General features: G+C 37.9%; 3 protein-coding genes across 4 annotated transcripts; 2 read left to right on the top strand and 1 right to left on the bottom strand.

Moving 5' to 3' along the window:
* The first annotated feature begins 1,028 nt into the window (after positions 1-1,028).
* ldhbb (lactate dehydrogenase Bb) lies at positions 1,029-12,567 on the top strand. Of its 2 annotated transcripts, none has more exons than XM_084095101.1 (8): positions 1,029-1,267; positions 4,202-4,338; positions 5,184-5,301; positions 5,509-5,682; positions 7,522-7,695; positions 8,310-8,427; positions 8,665-8,788; positions 10,040-12,349. In XM_084095101.1, exons 1-8 carry the CDS (start codon positions 1,213-1,215, stop codon positions 10,205-10,207), a joined length of 1,068 nt encoding a protein of 355 aa, XP_083951227.1. In that variant the 5' UTR covers positions 1,029-1,212; the 3' UTR covers positions 10,208-12,349. The 2 variants fall into 2 exon arrangements, with proteins under 2 accessions (XP_083951227.1, XP_083951228.1); XM_084095102.1 differs by having other exon boundaries at positions 1,261-1,558; positions 10,040-12,567.
* golt1bb (golgi transport 1Bb) lies at positions 12,135-15,691 on the bottom strand. The gene is made up of 5 exons (XM_084095104.1): positions 15,543-15,691; positions 14,755-14,846; positions 14,459-14,637; positions 12,835-12,916; positions 12,135-12,719 (listed from the first exon to the last, which is right to left on the bottom strand). Exons 1-5 carry the CDS (start codon positions 15,565-15,567, stop codon positions 12,681-12,683), a joined length of 417 nt encoding a protein of 138 aa, XP_083951230.1. The 5' UTR covers positions 15,568-15,691; the 3' UTR covers positions 12,135-12,680.
* Positions 15,692-15,928: 237 nt separating this feature from the next.
* On the top strand, positions 15,929-23,384 carry slc35b4 (solute carrier family 35 member B4). The gene is made up of 10 exons (XM_084095103.1): positions 15,929-16,155; positions 16,248-16,361; positions 17,899-18,001; positions 18,081-18,130; positions 18,713-18,794; positions 18,917-18,977; positions 20,153-20,262; positions 20,342-20,417; positions 22,276-22,351; positions 22,479-23,384. The coding sequence occupies exons 1-10, from the start codon at positions 16,079-16,081 to the stop codon at positions 22,723-22,725; spliced, it is 996 nt and encodes a 331-aa protein (XP_083951229.1). The 5' UTR covers positions 15,929-16,078; the 3' UTR covers positions 22,726-23,384.
* The last annotated feature ends 765 nt before the right edge of the window (positions 23,385-24,149 follow it).

Genomic DNA, 24,149 nt, shown 5'->3' with positions numbered 1-24,149 from the left:
ATTGACACCACTGTTGATATATGGAAACTGACATAGATATATTTAATGTAAGTTAGCATTGTAGGTAATGCTTAGAAACACTATTATAGAGATGTGCTGACTATATACATGTAGGCCTGCAAGATTTTTGTGCATTAAAAAAAAGTGGTCTAGAATAAGAGTTTGTTTGTAAAATGACCTTTGTTGACTTCTAACCAACCAAGGCCAAATTTAACCGATATTTAAAATAAAATGCTTAATATGATACCTACAGTAAATATGGTTGACGATATCTAATCTTTTTAAACCATGCTCTTCTACACTGCAAGCATATCCTAAATGTTTGTATTATGGTTTTATTGTCATAAGACAAAATTTTGGAAGTTTTTTTCCCCACCAATGAATACAAATAAATAAAAGGTCATTGTAACTCTCACAATTCTGACTTTTTTTCTCGCAATTGCGAGTTTACATCTCGCAAATCTGACATTATTAAAAAAAGGTTGATAAATTATGCAAATCATATATTTAGTTCATGCTGCAGTTATGGCTTAGCCTAGGCTACACCAGAGACCAATTTTATAGAGATGTATTGATGTTTTTTATTTTATTTTTAAATGTGTCATATAGTTTGAACCCGACAAAACAGGCGCTATTTTTAACAGCCAAATCATACCGATAACAGTAGGCTAATTTAAATAAAATATTGGCCGATAATCCGATTAATTTTTGATGTATCAGTGCTTGGATTAAAACTTTGTTGATTATCGGCAATAAGATCGGCACAATGTAGCTAGCCTGCATGCTAAACATACAGTATAGTTAGGCTATATGACAATCATGCACATTTCGCTTGCTGTATGTCAAGAGTATTTAATAAGTAATTTGTTGAGGTAGTTTTAAACTCTAGTCTATCTGCTGTCTGACCCCGCCTCGTGTCACTCATAAGTAAGGCTAATCAGAAAGTGACAGGTGTCAATCAGGCGAATGAACTCCGCTAATTCACAGCTTTACCTGTGCGCCTGACACACACACACACACACACACACACACACACACACACCAGTATAAACTCAGGACCAGTGTCGTGTGATTTCCCTGTGGTTTTAATCTCTCAGCGTGTGTTTCAGCGGCTGTACAGCAGATGGCAGCGGATTACAGTAACTCCATTAGCCTGGCACTCAAAGCACTGACTGCAGAGGACAGAGCAATATAAATATATCACACAATAACATGCTCGTGTCATGGTGGTATCTCTACCTGGGCGCGCAAAGCCTCTACACACATGGTAAGACTGGCATGTGCTTGTGTTTTAACAAGAGTGGATGTTGAACATTATAGTCTTAAATGACCTTGATTGGAAACGAGAGGAGGGTTATGTGAGGATCAGAGTTTGTTTGAGTGTATATAGGACAGGACAGGACGTGTGTGTTTGTCCACATGATCCATCACTGGAGGAGTGTCCTGTAAGTGACCTTGATCCAGACAGCAGCAGATATTATAAACATGAAGCAGGTTCTTCATTACAGCAGATTTCTTGTGATGCCTGTGTGATTTACTGAAGAGCATCTGTGTAACGGTGAGATCTTAATCTGCCACATGCTGCTTTATTTCTATCATCTGTGTGTTATTATGATTGTTTTGATTATGAGGTGAGGTTCTCCATTTGCTGCTCTGTTGACTGAGTTTTGGGAATTGTTGCTTGGTGAGGTTTTTAATCATCAACATGGTTTGAGGCAAAACTTAATCTGGGACTGATTTAACCAACATGTTCTCTGGAGATTTACTTGCTTCGCCTCAAATTAACTTCGTATTTTCCTTTCGGATTCTTTAAAATATTCCTGTAAATTTTTCCTCTTTCTGGTTTTTAGGTAATTGTTTTTCCCAGAATGATAATATATATGTAAATGATTATAAGCATGTTATTAGAATCAATGAGGTATTTTTAACAATTAATTTAATTCTATTTTTTATTTTTAATTAGTAATTTAATATTTGATTTATTTTTAATTTGGTGTCTTCTCAGTTTGAGATATTGTAGAGATCTCTAGATGAGATGCTGAGAGACAGGAAAAAGTTTCCAGTTGCTCTTTTTCATATCATTGCCATTTAAGAGAAATAATTTAGATATTACGCAGATGGACGTGTGTGTGTGTGTGTGTGTGTGTGTGTACCTACTTAACTATATTTTGGGGACAAATTTGTACCCAGAAGTGACCAAAACCTCCCTTTATGGACGTACTCATTTGTAAATCAGGTTTTTTAACAATGTAAAACTGCAGAAAGTTGTGTGTGATGGGCAGGTTTAGGGGTACGGTTAGTGTGTGAGTGTGTGTGTGTGTGTGTACAGGTTTATATTACATTGTGGGAACCAAATGTCCAGCCAGCGGTCCCCACGAGGGAAATGGGTTAATAAACATACTAAATTATATTTTTTTGAAAATGTAAAAATGCAGAAAGTTGTGTGTGATGGGCAGGTTTAGGGGTAGGGTTAGTGTAAGGCAGGGTTCACCAATCTCGGTCCTGGAGGGCCGCTGTCCTGCAGAGTTTAGCTCCAACCAGCTCCAACACACCGGTTTGAAAGTTTCTAGTATGCCTAGTGAGACCTTGATTAGCTGGTTCAGGTGTGTTTAATTGTGGTTGGAGCTAAACTCTGCAGGACAGCGGCCCTCCAGGACCGAGATTGGTGAACCCTGGTGTAAGAGGAGAGAATATACAGTTTGTACAGTATAAAAATCATTATGTCTATGGAGAGTCCCCACAAATATAGCGAACCAGACATGTGTGTGTGTGAGTGATGGGTAGGTTTAGGGGTACGGTTAGTGTGTGTGTGTGTGTGTGATGGGTAGGTTTAGGGGTACGGTTAGTGTGTGTGTGTGTGTGATGGGCAGGTTTAGGGGTACGGTTAGTGTGTGTGTGTGTGTGTGTGTGTGTGTGTGTGTGTGTGTGTGTGTGTGTGTGTGTGTGTGTGATGGGTAGGTTTAGGGGTACAGTTAGTGTGTGTGTGTGTGATGGGCAGGTTTAGGGGTACGGTTAGTGTGTGTGTGTGTGATGGGTAGGTTTAGGGGTACGGTTAGTGTGTGTGATGGGTAGGTTTAGGGGTACGGTTAGTGTGTGTGTGTGTGTGTGTGATGGGTAGGTTTAGGGGTACGGTTAGTGTGTGTGTGTGTGTGTGTGTGTGTGTGTGTGTGTGTGTGTGTGTGTGTGATGGGCAGGTTTAAGGGTACGGTTAGTGTGTGTGTGTGTGTGTGTGTGTGATGGGCAGGTTTAGGGGTACGGTTAGTGTATGTGTGTGATGGGTAGGTTTAGGGGTACGGTTAGTGTGTGTGTGTGTGTGTGTGATGGGCAGGTTTAAGGGTACGGTTAGTGTGTGTGTGTGTGTGATGGGCAGGTTTAAGGGTACGGTTAGTGTGTGTGTGTGTGTGATGGGCAGGTTTAAGGGTACGGTTAGTGTAAGGGGAGAGAATACAGTTTGTACAGTATATAAATCATGATGTCTATGGAATGTCCCCATTTAGATGGCAGTGTGAGTGTGTGTTTGCAGTGATTTGATGATTGTCCTCCTCTGCAGTGTGAGTGTGTGTTTGCAGTGATTTGATGATTGTCCTCTGCAGTGTGAGTGTGTGTTTGCAGTGATTTGATGATTGTTCTCTGCAGTGTGAGTGTGTGTTTGCAGTGATTTGATGATTGTCCTCCTCTGCAGTGTGAGTGTGTGTTTGCAGTGATTTGATGATTGTCCTCTGCAGTGTGAGTGTGTGTTTGCAGTGATTTGATGATTGTTCTCTGCAGTGTGAGTGTGTGTTTGCAGTGATTTGATGATTGTTCTCTGCAGTGTGAGTGTGTGTTTGCAGTGATTTGATGATTGTCCTCTGCAGTGTGAGTGTGTGTTTGCAGTGATTTGATGATTGTCCTCTGCAGTGTGAGTGTGTGTTTGCAGTGATTTGATGATTGTCCTCTGCAGTGTGAGTGTGTGTTTGCAGTGATTTGATGATTGTCCTCTGCAGTGTGAGTGTGTGTTTGCAGTGATTTGATGATTGTCCTCTGCAGTGTGAGTGTGTGTTTGCAGTGATTTGATGATTGTCCTCTGCAGTGTGAGTGTGTGTTTGCAGTGATTTGATGATTGTCCTCTGCAGTGTGAGTGTGTGTTTGCAGTGATTTGATGATTGTCCTCTGCAGTGTGAGTGTGTGTTTGCAGTGATTTGATGATTGTCCTCCTCTATAGTGTTGAAGATGGCATCAGTTCTGCAGAAGCTCATCACTCCTCTGTTCAGCGGGCCGGTCGAGCCGCCCAGGAATAAAGTGACGGTGGTCGGCGTGGGACAGGTTGGCATGGCCTGTGCCGTCAGCATTCTGATACGGGTGAGACTGTGAACGTTATGAAGTCGTTGATCGTGACAGGCTGTTCTCGCCAACAGAACTCAGACTTTGTGACCAAAGCACAAACATATTCCTGGACAAATTCCTTGTTTGTTTATTGATTGTGCAAGAGGGTATGAACATGTTGCTCATGCTGATGATGTCAGTAGGTCAGTGGGTCACAATATCAATCATTTTTCAGTAGATTTGGGTCATGTTTGTCTGCGCTTGACTTTGATCCCTTTGTCCAACTAGACTAAAGGTGAAGAACCACGACCAGCACAAACACAGATGAGCAAATCTGAGTCTAACAGGTCAACAAATAACTAGATTAGGACAAAAGTAAATTCAGTTTGAAGAAAACCTGTATTGGCCAATGATGTGACATTGACTTATATATACTATATATATAATACACAGACTATGATTTCAATACATTTCTTATATGAAAAACATTCAGTTTTAATTATTTTATTTCATATTTTACATTTTTGTGACTCAAAACGTCAATAATGTCTAGGTGTAACTGTCTAGAGATTATTCAAGCAGAAAAGTCTCTAAAAACATTATTATATCGATTTTTAATATTATTATTTCTTTTTTTCCCCTGGATTTTCATATTATTATTATTATTATTATTAGAAGTAGTAGTATAAGTATTATTAGTATTATACATATTATTATTTCTATTTTTCTATTTCTATCTATCATTATGTGTCTAAAAAAGTCAGTGTTTTATAAATGTATTTTTAAAATCAAGTACATACTTGTGTGTAGTATGAGTATATGTAATTTGTGAGTTATTTGTTAAATGTTGTGTGTGTGTGTGTGTGTGTGTGTGTGTGCAGGAGCTGGCGGACGAGCTGGCGCTGGTGGACGTGGTCGAGGACAAACTCAAGGGGGAGATGATGGACTTACAGCATGGAAGTCTCTTCTTAAAGACACCCAAGATCGTCTCAGGCAAAGGTAGCGCACTTCCTCTGTCATACACACGCCTCATTCCTTTATTCTTCTGTCACCTCAACTCCTCAGTGTTTCTCACTCATGCAAAAGTCGCCACTGTGATGCTGGTGGTTGCCAGGGTGTTGCTAAGCAGTTGTTGATATGTTTTGTGTTATGTTAGGATATGGTTGAGTGGTTTGTTTTAAGAGAGTGAAATGTTTTGTCCTTCAGATTACTCTGTGACGGCCAACTCTCGTGTGGTGGTGGTGACGGCGGGCGTGCGACAGCAGGAGGGCGAGAGCAGACTCAATCTGGTGCAGAGAAACGTCAACATCTTCAAACACATCATCCCTCAGATCGTCAGATACAGTCCCAACTGCATCCTCATCGTGGTGTCCAACCCAGGTACACACACACACTCTATCACACACTCACACTCTCTGTCACATACTCACACTCTCACTCTCACTATCACACTCACACTCTCTGTCACACACTCACACTCTCACTCTCACTATCACACACACACTCTCACTATCACACACACACACTCTCTCACACACTCTCACACACACACTCTCTGTCACACACTCACACTCTCACTCTCACTATCACACACACACTCTCTGTCACATACTCACGCTCTCACTCTCACTATCACACACACACTCTCTGTCACATACTCACGCTCTCACTATCACACACACACTCTCTGTCACACACTCACACTCTCACTCTCACTATCACACACACACTCTCTGTCACATACTCACACTCTCACTCTCACTATCACACACACACTCTCTGTCACATACTCACACTCTCACTCTCAATATCACACACACACTGTCACACACTCACACTCTCACTATCACACACACACTCTCTGTCACATACTCACGCTCTCAATCTCACTATCACACACACACACTCTGTCACATACTCACACTCTCACTCTCAATATCACACACCCACTGTCATACACTCACACTCTCACTATCACACACACACTCTCTGTCACACACTCACACTCTGTCACACACTCACACTCTCACTATCACACACACACTCTCTGTCACATACTCACACTCTCACTATCACACACACACACTCTCTGTCACATACTCACACTCTCACTATCACACACACACTCTCTGTCACATACTCACACTCTCACTATCACACACACACACACTCTCTGTCACATACTCACACTCTCACTATCACACACACACTCTCTGTCACATACTCACACTCTCACTATCACACACACTCTCTGTCACATACTCACACTCTCACTATCACACACACACACACTCTCTGTCACATACTCACACTCTCACTATCACACACACACTCTCTGTCACATACTCACACTCTCATTATCACACATACTCTCTGTCACACACTCACACTCTCACTATTACACACTCACTCTCTGTCACACACTCACAGTCTCACTATTACACACTCACTCTCTGTCACACACTCACACTCTCACTATCACACACACACTCTCTGTCACACACTCACACTCTGACTATCACACACACACTCTCTGTCACACACTCACACTCTCACTATCACACACACACTCTCTGTCACACACTCGCACTCTCACTCTCACTATCACACAACACTCTCTGTCACACTCAAACTCACAGTGTCACACACTCACTCTCTGACTATCACACAAACACACTCTCTGTCACACACTCTCACTCTCACTATCACACAACACTCTCTGTCACACTCAAACTCACAGTGTCACACACTCACTCTCTCTGTCACACACTCACTCTCTCTGTCACACACTCACTTTCTTGGTCACACACTCACTCTCTCTGTCACACACTCACTTTCTTGGTCACACACTCACTCTCTCGTCACACACACACTCTCTGTCACACAATCGCACTCTCACTTTCACTATCACACACACAATCTCTGTCACACACTCACACTCAAACTCTCTCTCTGGTCACACACTCACTCTCTGGTCACACACTCACTCTCTGGGTTACACACTCACTCTCTCGTCACACACACACTCTCTGTCACACAATCGCACTCTCACTCTCACTATCACACACATCTCACTATCTCTGTCACACACTCATACTCAAACTCACACTGTCACACACTCATTCTCTGGTCACACACTCTCTCTCTGGGTCACACACTCTCTCTCTGGGTCACACACACCACACTTTATTTGCGTTTCTAACAGTTTTTCTGCTACAGTGGATGTTTTGACGTATGTGACCTGGAAGCTGAGCGGCCTCCCGAAGCACCGCGTCATCGGCAGCGGGACAAACCTGGACTCGGCTCGCTTCCGGTTCCTGATGGCCGAGAGGCTGGGCATCCATCCCAGCAGCTTCAGCGGGTGGATACTGGGAGAACACGGAGACTCCAGCGGTGAGACGATACAGACCAGTGTGTGTGTGTGTGTGAGAATATATTAGTAAAGATATTTATATTACTATTATATAAAATAAATTTATACAATATTTGTATAAATATTTGCTTATTTAATTATATAAAATATAAATTAAAATATAATATTAAATTATAAATAAATAATAATGAATAATAAAATATATTAAAAATAATACATAATAAAATATAAATAATAAAATATTAGTGAAATAATTATAATTTGCATTAATTATAAAAATAAATATAAATTATGTAATTAATAAAATATATTAGGATTATGTATAATAAAAATATTAAAATAATTATAATTCTTATGCATTATTAGCATAAATACTAATTAATATAATAAATAATAAAATAGTAGTTATTAAAATAATTATTAATATTTATTATTCAAGATTTAAATAATATGAATAATAATAATAAATTATACATATATAATTATATAAATTGTAAAATGTTATGTTTTTATAAAATACATTCTATTAATTACCAATAAACATAAAATAAAATAAAACCATAAATATTGCCATCAAATTCTGAACATGTAAAATCACTGAAGAACTCATGGCCTCTGTGTGTGTGTTTTGCAGTTCCTGTTTGGAGCGGCACTAATGTGGCAGGAGTCAGTCTGCAGAAACTCAATCCTGATATCGGCAAAGACACGGACAGAGAGAACTGGAAAGAAACGCACAAGAATGTCGTGGACAGGTACGTCAATGAGTTCGTCTTTTAGATATTAGTCCTAATTAATGAATAGGTATGCGAAAGGAACAATAAACATTAAAAAAGTATGCAACACTGTCGTCACGTGACTTCACTACATTGCATGATTGATTCAGTGTTGTGTCTCGTTATCTCACAAATAAATATACTTTATAATTCAGTTTGGTTAAATTTAAGACAGAAGTGAGTATGCACTACTCTTTATTGATGTGTTCACCGCAGTGCCTACGAGGTGATCCGACTGAAAGGTTACACTAACTGGGCCATCGGCTTGAGCGTGGCCGACCTGAGCGAGAGTCTGATGAAGAACCTGAACCGAGTCCATCCCGTCTCCACCATGGTGAAGGTCAGGACAGGGTCACTGAACCCTACATATAATACACACACTAATGTTCAACACTTCAGGGTCCGTTAGAGTTTAAAAAAAGAAAACGGAAATAATACATTAAATTGATCAAAAGTGACAGTAAAGACATTTGGTTACACTTTATTTTAAGGTGCCATTGTTACAGTGTAATTATATATTTAAGTACTGAGTAATATTAATGAACTACATGTACTTACTATAGGGTTAGGGAAGGATTAGGGTTTGGTTGAGGGTTAGTTGCATGTAATTATGCATAATTTACTGTTATTACTATGGTAAGTACATGTAACATATGTAACAAGGACACTTTAAGATAAAGTGTTACCAGACATTTATGAAGTTATATTAGACAATTATAATGCTTGTGATAATACTTCACCCAAAAAAGTTGAAATCTGTCAGTAATGACTCTCCCTCATGTCGTTCCAAACCCGTAAGGCTTTCGTTCATCTTCAGAACACAAATGAAGATCTTTCTGTCCCTCCATTGACGGCTACACACTTTTGCACTACCACTTTGACGCTTCAAAAAGTAGATCGTAAAACTAATCCATATGAATTTAGTGGTTTAGTCCAAATTTTCTGAAGAGACACGACTCAAGTCTTACGGTTTGGAACGACATGAGGGTGAGTAATTCATGACAGTTCATAACCCTTTCACTAGTTCGCCTGCCCATTCAGCCCATATATGTGACCCTGGACCACAAAACCAGTCACATGGGTCAGTTCTTTGAAATTGAGGTTGTACCTGAATAAATAAGCTTTCCATTGATGTATGGTTTTAAGATAAGACAATATAAAACTATTTGAAAATCTGGAATCTGAGGGTGCAAGAAAATCAAAACATTGAGAAAATCTCCTTTAAAGTTCTGCATTTATGTTCATGATTGTGCTGCATTCACTCACATAAATAAATGTTTTATATATTTACAGTAGGAAATGTACAAAATATCTTCATGGAACATGATCTTTACTTAATATCCTAATGATTTTTGGCATAAAAGATAAAATTAATCATTTTGACCCATACAATGTATTGTTGGCTATTGCCACAAATATACCCGTGCGACTTATGACTGGTTTTGTGGTCCAGGGTCACATGTAGTACGCTCGTAATGATGATTGACAGGACTGAATGTTTAGGCTCCTACGTTTTGAACTTAATTTAATATCCTACAGTAAACCAATGATGAAACCCATTTCCAGGCCTGAACGCAGATGTGTGTTGCAGGGCATGTACGGGATCGGGGACGAGGTGTTCCTGAGCCTGCCGTGTGTGTTGAACAGCGCTGGAGTGGGCAGTGTGGTCAACATGACTCTGACCAGCGACGAGGTCTCGCAGCTGAAGAAGAGCGCAGACATGCTGTGGCACATCCAGAAAGACCTGAAAGACCTGTAGCGCTCGCTAACTCACGACCAAGAGCTTTTATTCACTGCGTCCGATGTTTGATCACTGCTTCCCGTGAGCGGTTCACTAGAGGTGTTGCGTTTTTTTAAATATCCTAGTATTAAGTAATGCAAACATACTCTGCCCGGCCAAAAATAAGTCTCTGTTTGGATTTAAATATGTAAATGCTTAAGAGTCTATCATTATTGCAGTGATTATTATGTTTCCAGCATGTTTGGCAATAGTTCCTCTAACCATAATTGATGGAGTGTGTAGCTTTTCATCTCTTAAACAACCATGTATGAAGACACATTATGGCCATATTCCAGGATGACAATGTCCAGATTCCTCAGGCTCAGATTGTGAAGGAATGGTTGAATCATGAATAATCATTTTCACACATGAATCGTCTCCTCTGAGTCCAGGGGCCGGTTTCACAAAGATAGACTTTGACTATGGCTTAGATATAGTAGATAGTCAGACTTCAGATAGACATCTAAATCAGACCGTTGCACAAAGCACTTAACACTCTATCTTAAGTAGGACTACACTGCAATGCATTCTGGGTAAAATAAGACACTTTTCAAAACAAAAAACATGGCGGATCGAGTAAGCGCATTCAACCGCTCAGTGCAGTTTACCCCAGCGGGAAATATGTGTTTGTTGGAGGAGTATAACAGTTACAAGGACATTTTACTTGGGAAATTTAGCGGAGAATGTAGTAACAAGAAGAAATGTTTAAATTATGAGCCATTTTCCCTTTTCTTTTGGCTGTTTGTAACTGATTGTTACTGCTGGTTGCCAAGGTAACAGAGTCTTAGACCTAAGTTAGCCTGGGGGTAAGAGGTGTCTAATTTTTTTGGTCTAAATTAAGTCAGTCTTTATTTTTGTGAAACAGTCTAACTTGCATTAGACTAGTCTATGAGCAAATTTTAGACTTGTCTAACACTATAGACCGGTCTAAAATAGCTTTGTGAAACCGGCCCCAGATCTTACATTCACTGAAAGTCTCTGGGATGTGCTGGAGCATTGACAATAACACAAGATCTGGACCAAAAACTGATGCGCCTCGTGATGGAAAAACATCACAACATTTAAAGACTACTTAGAAAAACTGATGCCAAACATATAACATGCTGGAAACATAATCACTGCAATAATGAGCCAATCATTGACTCTTAAGCATTTGCTTGTTTAAATCTAAACAGCGACTTTTTGTTTGTTTGGCCGGACAGTGTATAAATCGTACTATCAAATGATTTAGGGGTCTGAATTTACATACTTAAAATAATCAGAAACACATGATCTTGGTGTCTTAAAGCTTATGGTGAAATATAGCAAATATTATATGCTACAAGTCAAAAGTTTGGATACAATTTACTGAATTGATGTTTAAAAACCATTTGATTCCAAAAATGTTTATGCTCAAATGCTTCAAATTCGCTTTGTAAACAAATATAAATTTTGTCAACATTTGATTTGCATACTAAATTTATTTTTATTTTTATGCATGCATTGGATCAGATTGTGAAGGAAAAGCATCATCAAGCGTTCAGGTTTAAAAACCTCCCATGATGCATTTCGAGATGGTTGATGCATGCCCTGACAGAGTAAGAAGAACTGGAATCCAGACAAAGAAAAAACTCAAATATGAGAGTATTCATTTCTCACTTATTGATCACAAAATGTGAAAAATAGGCATAAAGAATAAGTAGGCGTGTCCAAACTTTTGATTGACATGGTTGCTCTTCCAAATGACTCTTGGTTACAGGAACTACTCAATGTACGCACTAAATGTTGATATTGAAGTGCAATATGTAAGGCAAATGCTACAAATATATACACTTTGTGTAATGTTTGCACTTGTATAAGGCTTTAAATGTGATGTCGGGCAACACTTGCTGGACCATCAAAGATTTAATCCATTTATTAAACAGAATCTTTGTCGGTAAAAATGTATATTAGTCTCACATTTCAAGTATGTACAAATACTTAAACAAGTCAGTCATGTATCATAACAGCATATCACGCAGGTTGCTGAATTTCCTGGTGAGCACGAAGAGATGAAACAGTCTCCGCTCCACTAGGTGGAGCTCATGTGGAAAACGTCCAAATTAGCCTCATGATGTTGATGATTAAAAAGAGCGAGACAAACCAGTTGGCACGTAAAAAACATCATTTTTTTTAAAAACAGTAACGACTTTATTCAGAACCCAGTGATTCCTTCAGGTGAACTTCATCGTCGTTTCGGGGTGCAATCGGTGGTCCCCGTCGCCCCCTGGAGGGAGACGCGTGATGCAGCAACAATGACAGCGCCTGACTTGGTTTGGTTATCAGTCCCAGAAAAAACACAAACTTCTTCACAGGTAAAATATCAAAAATCTGATCTGTGGTTCAGAGAGGTCGGCCAGCAAGACGCCGAGCCCGAAGCACATCATGACAAATATAAATAAGAGCCACTCATAGAAAACTAAACCGTTGACCGTTATACCATAGTGTTGCTCTCGCCGACTTTATCCACTAGCTGAAAGAGAAACACAAAAACACAATTGTCAAAATGAATCATTTGACAGGATTTCTGTCATGCAAGCGCAAAATACCAAACCAGTGACTAGAGTCGTGAACTGTGGTTGACTTACTCCACTGATACCGGGAAGGTTCAATAAAGATCCCAGAATAGGCACCCGCCTAATAAAGCCAATCGCTACTGGGAAAAAGCCCCTGAAAACAGATAGAGATGCAATTAAAATCAAGTATTATTAAATTCAGTATTTGTTATAAATGATTTATCCATGCACATAATTTTTTGACAAATTAATGTGCCCTCATAATCATTAATCAAAATAACTTCCTCTCGCTCTTGCAGCGACATCTTTTCTCTGATGATGCGTACACTGGCGTGAGGGCGGGGCAACCTGTCACTCACATGAGATCGACCAATAGCAAACCACAACCATCCAATCAATTCCCCATGGACAAAATCAAGCCCCGCCCTACATTTGTTCTTGTTTGCGAAGCTGTTTCACTCCCAACTACTTATACTACGCCCTAAAAGTATATACTCTTTTTGTGAAGAAAAAGTACATACTTTTGAGTATACAAGCTTTAAGACATACAATCACATCATAAAATTGCATAATAAATTAGTGTTTGTAGTTCTGAACTGAATCCTCCTCCAAAGCGCAATGGGTTGTGGGTAATATTAGCCGTTAGAGTGTGCATGGAGCCACACTTCGCATCCGGGGACTTTTTGGCATGCTCTTTTCAATATACAATGCTTTGTAAAACACTTTTTTTTTATCTCACGTACTATTTAGGATGGATAATACACACACTGGTCAGATATGCGTTACAACCAGGTGTGCCGCAATTTCGCAAACGTCCTGAAAAGTGAAGCTAAAGCATTGATCGCCCCCTGGTGGCTGGCTGCAGTATAGCTCATAAAACCCACCCTCTCCATGTAATCAAATGGGACGTGAGCCAAACCAAAAAATTCAATTACACTTAAAATAATATTTTTCCCCAGGATGTTTTTTTGTCTTTTTAGGTAGTTCTTATCCACGTTGAAATATGCTATAAAAACATGCTGTAACATCATGATTGACAGCTGTGCTTGCGATCGAGTCCGCAGGAGTGGGAGTATAGACCTTATTCAGAGCAGCGCCATGACAGGTATAAAAACAAGGCTGTGAGGGATAGACTCGCCGTGTTTTCATTGGTATCCGCTGTAAAAGCAAGATCATTAAAAAATTTCCACAGCTCATGTTGTCTGGAGTTTTTGTACATTTCTTGGAAAGATATTTTTGCAGTGTTTCGTCAACAACATAATACATGAAATAACAGTACAACCCACTGAAGGGTATGTCTATCCCTCACAGCCTCGCTTTCATTCCCATTAAAAATCAAAGATGGCGCTGCTGTGAATAAGGTCTATGGGCGGGACCTTGATACCAGTGAGTGACTTGGGCTCTAAATTATGTAATCAGCAACAACCTTTCTGGGATGTTTCGGTGACATTTTCTACAGTCAAAGGAAGTGGAGACATGTCATCTATATATATGTATATATATTTTTTTGCAGCCTATGGTTACAACAGGGAAGAAATGACTATCGCAACTTACGTTTCATGCTGACTTTAAATCTGTTAATCTTGAACAAAAAAAGTTACATAGTGTAGCTTTAAATAAATAAAAATAAACCCCTTTATGGTCATGCAAAACCACACTGTCAGGGTTTGTGAATAAAACAGCAACAACAACTAACCGGAAAAGAAGGAAAAATCCATAGACCTCCAAAACTACGCCTATAATCGGCCATCCGATGAGCACCACGAAAACACCTCCCAGGAAGAAACCAGTGGCTTTCATTTTATGCCGCTGGAAGAAGAACCTGAAAGTCCGTTCCAGCCCGATAACAAATGAGAGACCTGCAACGAACAAGATCTACAGACACACACAGACATCCATGTTCAGTTCAAGGAGGGTTTCATTTCATCACACAAATCTGAGCACTACTCCATTCAAACACAACTTTGTTTCCATGCTAAAGCACACACTCACATTTCCTATGGCCAAGAGTGCTTTATCAAAGAACAGAATCATTCCGAAGAAGAGGAAAAACACGCCGAAACCCGTCAGCCCCATCCCGATCTCTGAGCAAACACAAGAACAGACTTCATTAGTGCTGAATTACAAATCTGTAGAGAGTTACTGCATGCAAAGGAGTCATATTTGAGAGGTTGCAGAAATTAACATTAAGTACTTCAAGAATACAAAGTAATACTGTTGTACAACTTGCAATTGTATTAAGCTTTTTCTTTTTTATGCTTTGGAAAAGATTTGATTACCATATACCATGGTATTTGCATAGTACACCACAGCACTTGTTCAGAGAATGCCATGGTAATATATCTTTCATAGATAGATAGATAGATAGATAGACATAAATGATAGATATATAGACAGACAGACATAGATAGATAGATAGATAGATAGATAGATAGATAGATAGATAACCATATTTACATACTATAGTACATTACACTAGCCTTCGGGCTAATTTGGGTAACAGTTACATTTACATGCATGGATGTTTATTAATGTACACTTTCCCTTTTTGAAATAAATCAATAAAACCATAATGGCAGTGCTATTACCATGGCATCGCTGTTCATCATTAATTTTTAAGAGTTTTACAATATTTGATTGTACTGTTAGAGGCCAGGCCGTCTATCCTCATTCATTCTCTTTCATCACTGTAAGAACATTTCCAGCTTTAAAGCCGCATTTTCACTTCTCGATTTCTATCACGATTAACATAACGCAAACATACAGTAAATTTGACTTACTCTGTGAATCCGATAATGAAATCATGTTTGTGTTGTGTATCAGCTGCTTTACTGACTGAAGAGTAAAACTGTTCTGTGTGTGATCGCCACGACACCGGAAACACGTAGAGATACTTTAAAAGCCTGAAATGACGCAGGAGACGCGCTGCAATTTTTTTTTACATTGTTTATAGTATTATCATTATTATTTACTTTATTTTATTTAAAAGCTATTTTATTACTACCTCTCGCGATTATGCAACTCCAACGTAAATACTGGCAAAGTTTGTTCGTTTGAATAAATCTACTCGCTTCCGTTTGTGATGCTGGGAAATGTAGTTTTCATTCGTACCCGGATGCATTCTGAATTAGAGACAAAAAACTACAAATCCCACAAGAGGAGGTGGGAAGCAGGAACGCATGTCTGTCGCTAGTCGGGAGACGTGTTCATTGAAGTGCAGGAACATTTGCAAATGTATTATTCACAATGCCAGCATCCGGATTAGTGCAAAGCTGAAATAACTGCTGAAATAAGTGTTTCATTTTAGCCTTTGATAATGAATACGCTGTTTGCGATCAGTTTGGTGTTTGTTGGTTGCTGCAGCAATGTTGTGTTTTTGGAATTTTTGGTTAGGTGAGTTGCATTTCTCTCATTTATGATCATTCAGTGTCAGTCATTTCTGATATGCTGTCAGTTCTCACTTCTTTAAATCACATATTTTACAGGGATTTCCCAGGATGTGGAAATATTGTCACATTTGCCCAGTTTGCCTTCATCGCACTGGAGGGGTTCATCTTTGAGACAAACTTTGGACGCAAAAAGCCACACATACCCCTCAGGTTAATAATTTATACATTTTGCATGTACACACGTGCATTTTAATTCTAACCATTTGCTTTTGGCTTCTCAGACTAGATTAGTAGTTGATTCTCATCCCATTATGTTATATGTGCAATTGTGCATTCATTCATTCATTAATTTTTACAAAAATGAACTGCACATTTATGCATTTTTACTGAAACAACCAGTTTTGCTTGTTGAACGAGGTGGTAAAAGGCAGTTTACCATTATTAATTATTATATTATTATAGGTGATAGGTGAACGCCTTGCTTTGTTACTGGTACAGGCGATTTGCAAGTCAAAGCTCAGTTCAGAGAGCTTTGACAGATCAGTGCTGTGAACATTATGTATGTATATATATATATTTTCAGTGTGCATGCTTTTTCATGGTGTACATATTTGGGTAATACTTTATTTTAAGGTGACATGAGTTAAACATTACTACATGCACTTACTATAGTAATAACAGTAAATGATGCATAATTACAAGGAACTAACCCTAAACCCAACCCTAACCTTAACCGCAACTCTATAGTAAGTACATGTAGTTAATTAATATTGCTTATTTGAGTAAGTACAATGTAACTACGTCACCTTAAAATAAAGTGTAACTCATATTTGCATCGAATATCGGATATGAAAACTGGATACCACTTGCTGAATGTGGTGTTGTGACAACAATATAGAATACTGCGTAATGTTTCATATACTTGAAAGCTAATATACTGTACTGCACAGTGTACGTTAAACCAGGGGGTTTCAATATTTTAGATGCCATGCCCCATGATTATGTGAGAGAGCCCATCTTAAAATATATTTTATAAACACCCAGTTTATACACAAATTAAAAAATAATAATAATTTAATAATAATAATAATAATTTACAGACTTTTATTATTTATTTTTTATTTATTAATTTATATTTTAATATATTTTTTTAATCTAATGTATTTATTTACTTATTTTATTTTTATTATTTATTTTATTCTCATTTATTTATTTATTTAAAAAAAAAAAATGACTGGACTTTTCCATGTGCCTCCTGTCACTCCCTGGACTCCAGTTTGAAAACTCCGGCGTTACACTCGTATTCCATTCCAAACATAGTCGTGCAGTTTTGAACCTCAGCAAGATGACTTATGTTACAGGCTTTGTGCTAAATCTAGAATCACAGACCAGATAAGACACATCTCTTACATTCACTGGTTTTGCTTCAGGACAGATTTTGTACTGTACTTCAGGTGGGCATCTGTAAAATAAATAAAAATTACCTTAGTTAAGCATTGTAATTTATACGTTTAATTAATTATTAATTTTTTTCAGTATGAGGGCATGTCATGCAAATCTGTTCATGCTGGAATCTGCCTAATTTTGCCAAGGAACAGATGAATTTGCTGCAAAATATTGTATGGATGCTCATTGTTAGATGCATTACATTATCTGCATTCAGCATTGATTTTCCCTCTTGTCCATCAGAAGCTACAGCTTAACGTCGCTGTCTTTCATGACTTTCAATGTCCCTCTTCTTTTGCAGTAACTACGTGATCATGGTGACTATGTTCTTTACCGTCAGCGTTATCAATAACTACGCCCTGAACTTTAACATCGCCATGCCACTGCATATGATCTTCAGATCAGTGAGTGTCATTTGTTTCATTCATTCATTGCTTTGGACTGTGCCTTATAGATCTTTCTAACCTCTCGTTTTGTTCACAGGGATCTTTAATAGCAAACATGATTCTTGGTATTGTCATCTTGAAGAAAAGGTATGCTGAAGATCATGCACAAAATCATTACTGAAAGAGGACCTATTATGTCTTTTTATATGTTCATCTTTTCTTTAATGTGTAATGTTGGTGTTTGAGCATGAAGAAGCTCTGCAAAGTTACAAAGTCCCTCCAGCGGGAGTTATTCTCTATATCAGTGTCAGTGTTTCTGAACTCCCTGAAACGAGGCGTTTGTAGTCTTGAGTTTCTTCCGGGAACGAACACGTCACAATATTCCTCATTTAAATAATTAATACGCAGAATAAAGGGGCGGGGCCTGGTTGAGTTAGTTAGGAGTGTGTTGAAACTGGAGGTTATGGAAAGGGGCGGGACATTTCCCAAACACTGACCAATCACAACACACTGATCCACCCGACCAATCAGAGCACAGTGTGCTTTTCAGAAGGAGGGGCTTCATAGTAGACAGGAAGTAAACAGAGTGTTACTGACAGACTGGGAAGAGAGGAGCTGCAACAATAGAGAATATGAGGGAAATTAAATCTAAATCAAGACTTTGTGAAAGGGCATAATAGGTCCTCTTTAACTTTCAGTTTATTGTTCAGTCACATTATTACTTTACAGATATTCGATGAGTAAATATCTCTCCATCGCGCTGGTGTCTCTGGGCATTTTCATATGCACTATTATGTCGGCCAGACAAGTGGTGAGTTGCAAAATACTGTGTTAGTACTTGTTTCATATTATAAAAGGCACAACATACTTGCATTTCAATGTTTTATTTCACATTTTATCTGCACCTAATACATCAGGTTTATCCTTATGTAGAGTGTTGAGAAAGGGGCCACAGAGGAAGATGGTGTTTATGCCTTCATCCATTGGCTTCTGGGTAATATCCTCACTGCACATTCAATGTTTTGGCATTACTAAAAATAAGCATTTAAAATGGTTATATCCACATTATTAGTAGAATGTAGAATGTTTCATACGGTAATTCACTTAAGATTTGCACGGGACCGGTCAGTCTGGGTCAGCATTTATATATATATATACAGACCCTTTCCAAAAAATTAGAATATCATGGAAAAGTTTTATTTATTTCCATAATTCCATTCAAAACGTTAAACTTCCATAGATTATAGATTCAGGGCCCACAACTTAAATGATTTCAAGTATTTAGTTGTTTATTTGTACATAATTTGGGCTTCCAGCTCATAAAACCCACGAAAACAGGATTTCAAAAAATTAGAATATTACATGAAATCACACAGTAATTACACAGTGATACCATGGTCATTGAACCAGGTTTTGGTTCTTTTGGCAGTGTGGGCCGGTACAAATCCTGCTGGAAAATGAAGGAAGCATGAAGTGCTCTGAAAATGTCCTGGTAGACGGCTGCGTTGACTCTGGATTTAATAAAGCACGGTGGACCAAAGTCCTCTTTTCTGATGAGAGCAAATTTTGCATCTCATTTGGAAACCAAGGTCCCAGAGTCTGGAGGAAGAATGGAGAGGCACACAATCCAAGATGCTTGAAGTCCAGTGTGAAGTTTCCACAGTCTGTGTTGGTTTGGGAAGCCATGTCATCGGCAGGTGTTGGTCCACTGTGCTGTCCACTCAACGCAGCCGTTTCTATTCAGCAAAGAATCCTGAAAAATAAAATGTATCACGGTTTCCACAAAAAAATTGAAAACGCACAACTGTTTTCAACATTGATAATAATCAGAAATGTTTCTTGAGCATCAAATCATCATATTAGAATGATTTCTGAAGGATCATGTGACACTGAAGACTGGAGTAATGATGCTGAAAATTCAGCTTTACAATCATTACAATATCTTACCCATCCCAAGCTCTTAAATGGTTGTGCTATACTGCTAAAATAGTATCAGGAGTGTGTTAGTATGCTATTCTGAACCTACCCTAAAACAGTTATAGACGGAGTATAATACTCACATATTATGTGAGAAGTGAAATCCTTCTGAACTTAATTTTTTATTTTAGAGTACCCATAACCAGTCACGTAAGCAAGATATTCCATTAAATTAGTGCTGTTGTGTTTCAGGTATCGCCATGCTGACGTTCGCCTTGCTGATGTCTGCAAGGATGGGGATTTTCCAGGAAACTCTGTATAAGAAGTACGGAAAACACTCGAAGGAGGCTCTGTTCTACAATGTGAGTCCCTAACTGAACATATGATGCTGTCATATATGAGTTTGTGGGATAAAGTCTGATTTCTCGGCCTTTATTTCAGCACTGTCTGCCGTTACCAGGGTTCCTCCTGCTGTCAACGGACATCTACAAACACGCCGTGCTCTTCAGCCAGAGCTGTGAGTCTCATTCAACAGGGAGTCATTTAGGCCCTGTTTACTCCTGGTATTAAGATGCATTCTGGTTGATCGGTTCACATGTAGACGACACTAAATACAGGTGTAAACAGGGTCTAAAACGCTTTGAGCTTGTCCACTTTAGACACTTCCAGAGGTGTTGAAAACACATTCGACCGGATTGCTTTCGTAGTGTAAACGCTCATGTGGTCGAATGTGTTCAAACAGACACAAAAGTCCGTCTACTGATCTAATGAGTAAACATTATTTAGGTTTGGTTTGAAGATAAATTTACTAGAAAAGTTGGCTTGAGAAAGCCGAACCAGAAAGTTTGAAGAAGTTTAGAGTAGTTTAAAGCTAAAATGGGAATGTGTCTCCCTAGTCTACATGTGATCCGAGCGTCCAAAACGCATCTTAATACCAGGAGTAAAATAACATGGCCTTAGTAAATTAGTCCTCATCACTATATACTACCGTTCAAGAAGTTAGGGTTGGTATGTTTTTAAAAAAAAAAAAACATTTTTTTTTAAAGAAGTTTCTACGGAAGAGGACGTTGTTTCGAGAAAAACTCGTTAAATTTCGAGAAAAAAGTCGAAATACAATCTTGAGAATAAACTCATTACATTTTGAGAATAAAGTTGTTGTGTTTCGAGAAACTCGTTAAATTTCGAGAAAAAAACTCGAAATACAATCTTGAGAATAAACTCATTAAATTTCGAGAATAAAGTCGTTGTGTTTCATGAAAAACTTATTAAATTTCGAGAAAAAAGTCGAAATACAATCTTGAGAATAAACTCATTAAATTTCGAGAATAAAGTCGTGTTTCGAGAAAAAAACTCGAAATACAATCTTTAGAATAAACTCATTAAATTTCGAGAATAAAGTCGTTGTGTTTCGAGAAAAACTCGTTAAATTTCGAGAAAAAAGTCGAAATACAATCTTGAGAATAAACTCATTACATTTCGAGAATAAAGTTGTGTTTAGAGAAAAAAACTCGTTAAATTTCGAGAAAAAAACTCGAAATACAATCTTGAGAATAAACTCATTAAATTTCGAGAATAAAGTCGTTGTGTTTCGAGAAAAACTCGTTAAATTTCGAGAAAAAAGTCGCAATACAATCTTGAGAATAAACTCATTAAATTTCGAGAATAAAGTTGTTGTTTAGAGAAAAAAACTCGTTAAATTTCGAGAAAAAAACTCGAAATACAATCTTGAGAATAAACTCATTACATTTCGAGAATAAAGTCGTTGTGTTTCGAGAAAAACTCGTTAAATTTCAAGAAAAAAGTCGAAATACAATCTTGAGAATAAACTCATTCAATTTCAAGAATAAAGTTGTTGTGTTTAGAGAAAAAAACTCGTTAAATTTTGAGAAAAAAGTCGAAATACAATCTTGAGAATAAACTCATTAAATTTCAAGAATAAAGTTGTTGTGTTTAGAGAAGAAAACTCGTTAAATTTCGAGAAAAAAACTCGAAATACAATCTTGAGAATAAACTCATTACATTTTGAGAATAAAGTTGTTGTGTTTAGAGAAGAAAACTCGTTAAATTTCGAGAAAAAAGTCGAAATAATCGTGAGAATAAACATTACATTTCGAGAATAAAGTCGTTTTATCGTGTGGAATAAAATGTGTAATATATGTGTGGAAACTGTAATACAATTTTTTTTTCAGGATTCTTTGGTCAATAGAAAGTTCAAAAGAACAGCATTTATTTAAAATAGAAATCGTATAATTGTCATTACTGTCACTTTTGATAAATTAAATGCATCCTTGCGGAATAAAACTGTTTATTTCTGTGAATATAAGCCTTCAAAAATTTGGCTTTGGAAATGACAAACCGATGACTTTCTCTCAAAGCTCCAGTGGAAATCCCTGTGATTGGTCAGTCTATGCCAGTCATGTGGTTTTACCTGCTGATGAACGTCATCACCCAGTATCCTTTCATATTTGTCAAATTAACATGTTGTTTATGGGCTTTATTGGACAAGACTGTAGAACCCTAATTGCATGCCAAGAGTCAGTTTTATATTGCGTATATCGTCCTTATCCAGGTTTCTCAGATATGTGTGTATCCGCGGCGTCTTCATCCTGACCACAGAGTGCGCCTCGCTCACGGTCACACTGGTGGTGACACTGCGCAAGTTTCTGAGCCTCATTATTTCCATCCTGTACTTCCGTAATCCCTTCACAGCCTGGCATTGGGTGGGAACGGCCGTGGTGTTCCTGGGAACGCTGCTCTACACAGAAGTGTGGTCCAGCGTTCGTGTGGCACTGAAAGGAGAGAAAGCCCACAAGAAGGCAGAGTAAACTGTACAGGAGTTGCAATACCTCTTTAGTTCCGTGCGGGTGTGTTTGTTGTCACTTTTCATTGATTTACTGTGAATGGATGAGAGCTTGAAGTGTGTTTGGGCCAATTTTATGAGCTGTTTTTGAGCCAGATGTGTGTGTAGGTCTGTTAGAGCATTTGTCTGTAAGCTTGCACAATCCCTGACCTGTTTCAGATTGTTTTTTGCAGAAATAGACACTCCTTTTGTTCCTGCCACCATATTTATTTCACATAGATCTACTTCATTCAGGACTTGCAGCGAACCCAGTTTGTATTAATTTCCACAAGTATTTATTTATTTTCCGTTTTTTAATCACACCCAATTTCGGTAAGTCAGCGGGATGTGTCGGCCCATTACATGTGTGAAATAAAGTAAATATGACAACAAAAGTTAATGCAATACATTTTTGTAATCATTTTAAGCTGTAGTCATTATATCAGTTTTGACATTTTGTTGTCGCCTTACTCTAGCGCTTCGTCAGGGATAAAGCAATACTGTAGAAAACAAGACTGCCAAAACTGTATGAGTGTTGTTCATGAGGCTACAATTTGTAATGTTGCATGGATTTGTGTAAAAATACTTTGTTTTCTATCAGCTAACACAGAGACATCATAAACTAAAGGAAATCTTTGTCTTCTTTATTGGCTTTAAAAGCGTTGTACCTCCATGTGTCTGAGGGATCTATACTTAGGCTTTTTATTGAATGTGGCTCATGTTGATCCCATGAACTCACACAGTATTCCTAACAAAAAATCCGCATTATTCCACCAAAATACAACAATTAATGGAGTTATAGTTAATATTGTAACATTAAAATAATGAGGGATTGCGATTTCAAGTTTATGATTTACATTTTTAGTACACAGAAACAGTTTGTTTTTACCATTTTGAATAATAATGAATAATAATAATCACCTCATGTATTATTTACATATATTAGCCACGCCCCCAATTGCATGAGAGACTACATTAAATATATTTTTCTTGTTCCCATTTGCTCACATAGCAAAAGAAAAACTCCACTGTAGTGTTTTCCACAACTTTAAAAAGAGGAAAATATAAATCGGAAGAGAGAAAGTTGTCATTGACAGAAACACCCTCATAGCAACGCTAATTAGTTTATTTTGTAATCTGATGCAAAGGTAATATAATACAAGGTATAGTGTTATAAATGTACATAATTATATAAAAAAAATATATAGGCCTATATATATAAATATATATGTGTGTGTGTGTGTATATATGTGTGTATATATATATATATATGTGTGTGTGTGTGTGTATGAAGAGTTCAGATGCAAAAGCCTCTAAGTGCCATCTGAAATTTTCTTCTAGAATGATCATTTTTATCAAGCTTGTATATTTAAGTTCAATAATTTCACTTAAATGGCAATGCAAATTACC

This window comes from Abramis brama, assembly GCF_963993115.1.
Source record: "Abramis brama genome assembly, chromosome: 20".
Lineage (NCBI taxonomy): Eukaryota > Metazoa > Chordata > Actinopteri > Cypriniformes > Leuciscidae > Abramis > Abramis brama.
The sequence above is the reverse complement of the archived record's forward strand: the minus strand, read 5'-3'. Positions and strand labels throughout refer to the sequence as shown.

Coding starts and splice junctions, on each gene's coding strand:
- ldhbb (XM_084095101.1), top strand. CDS start 1,213: ATGCTCGTGTCATGGTGGTATCTCTACCTGGGCGCGCAAAGCCTCTAC. Junction 5,683..7,521: donor CATCGTGGTGTCCAACCCAG/GTACACACACAC, acceptor TTTCTGCTACAG/TGGATGTTTTGACGTATGTG. Junction 8,789..10,039: donor CCGTCTCCACCATGGTGAAG/GTCAGGACAGGG, acceptor TGTGTGTTGCAG/GGCATGTACGGGATCGGGGA.
- slc35b4 (XM_084095103.1), top strand. CDS start 16,079: ATGAATACGCTGTTTGCGATCAGTTTGGTGTTTGTTGGTTGCTGCAGC. Junction 16,156..16,247: donor TTTTTGGAATTTTTGGTTAG/GTGAGTTGCATT, acceptor CATATTTTACAG/GGATTTCCCAGGATGTGGAA. Junction 20,263..20,341: donor AGGAGGCTCTGTTCTACAAT/GTGAGTCCCTAA, acceptor CCTTTATTTCAG/CACTGTCTGCCGTTACCAGG.
- golt1bb (XM_084095104.1), bottom strand. CDS start 15,567: ATGATTTCATTATCGGATTCACAGA. Junction 14,638..14,754: donor CACTCTTGGCCATAGGAAAT/GTGAGTGTGTGC, acceptor GTGTGTCTGTAG/ATCTTGTTCGTTGCAGGTCT. Junction 12,720..12,834: donor ACCTTCCCGGTATCAGTGGA/GTAAGTCAACCA, acceptor TTTCTCTTTCAG/CTAGTGGATAAAGTCGGCGA.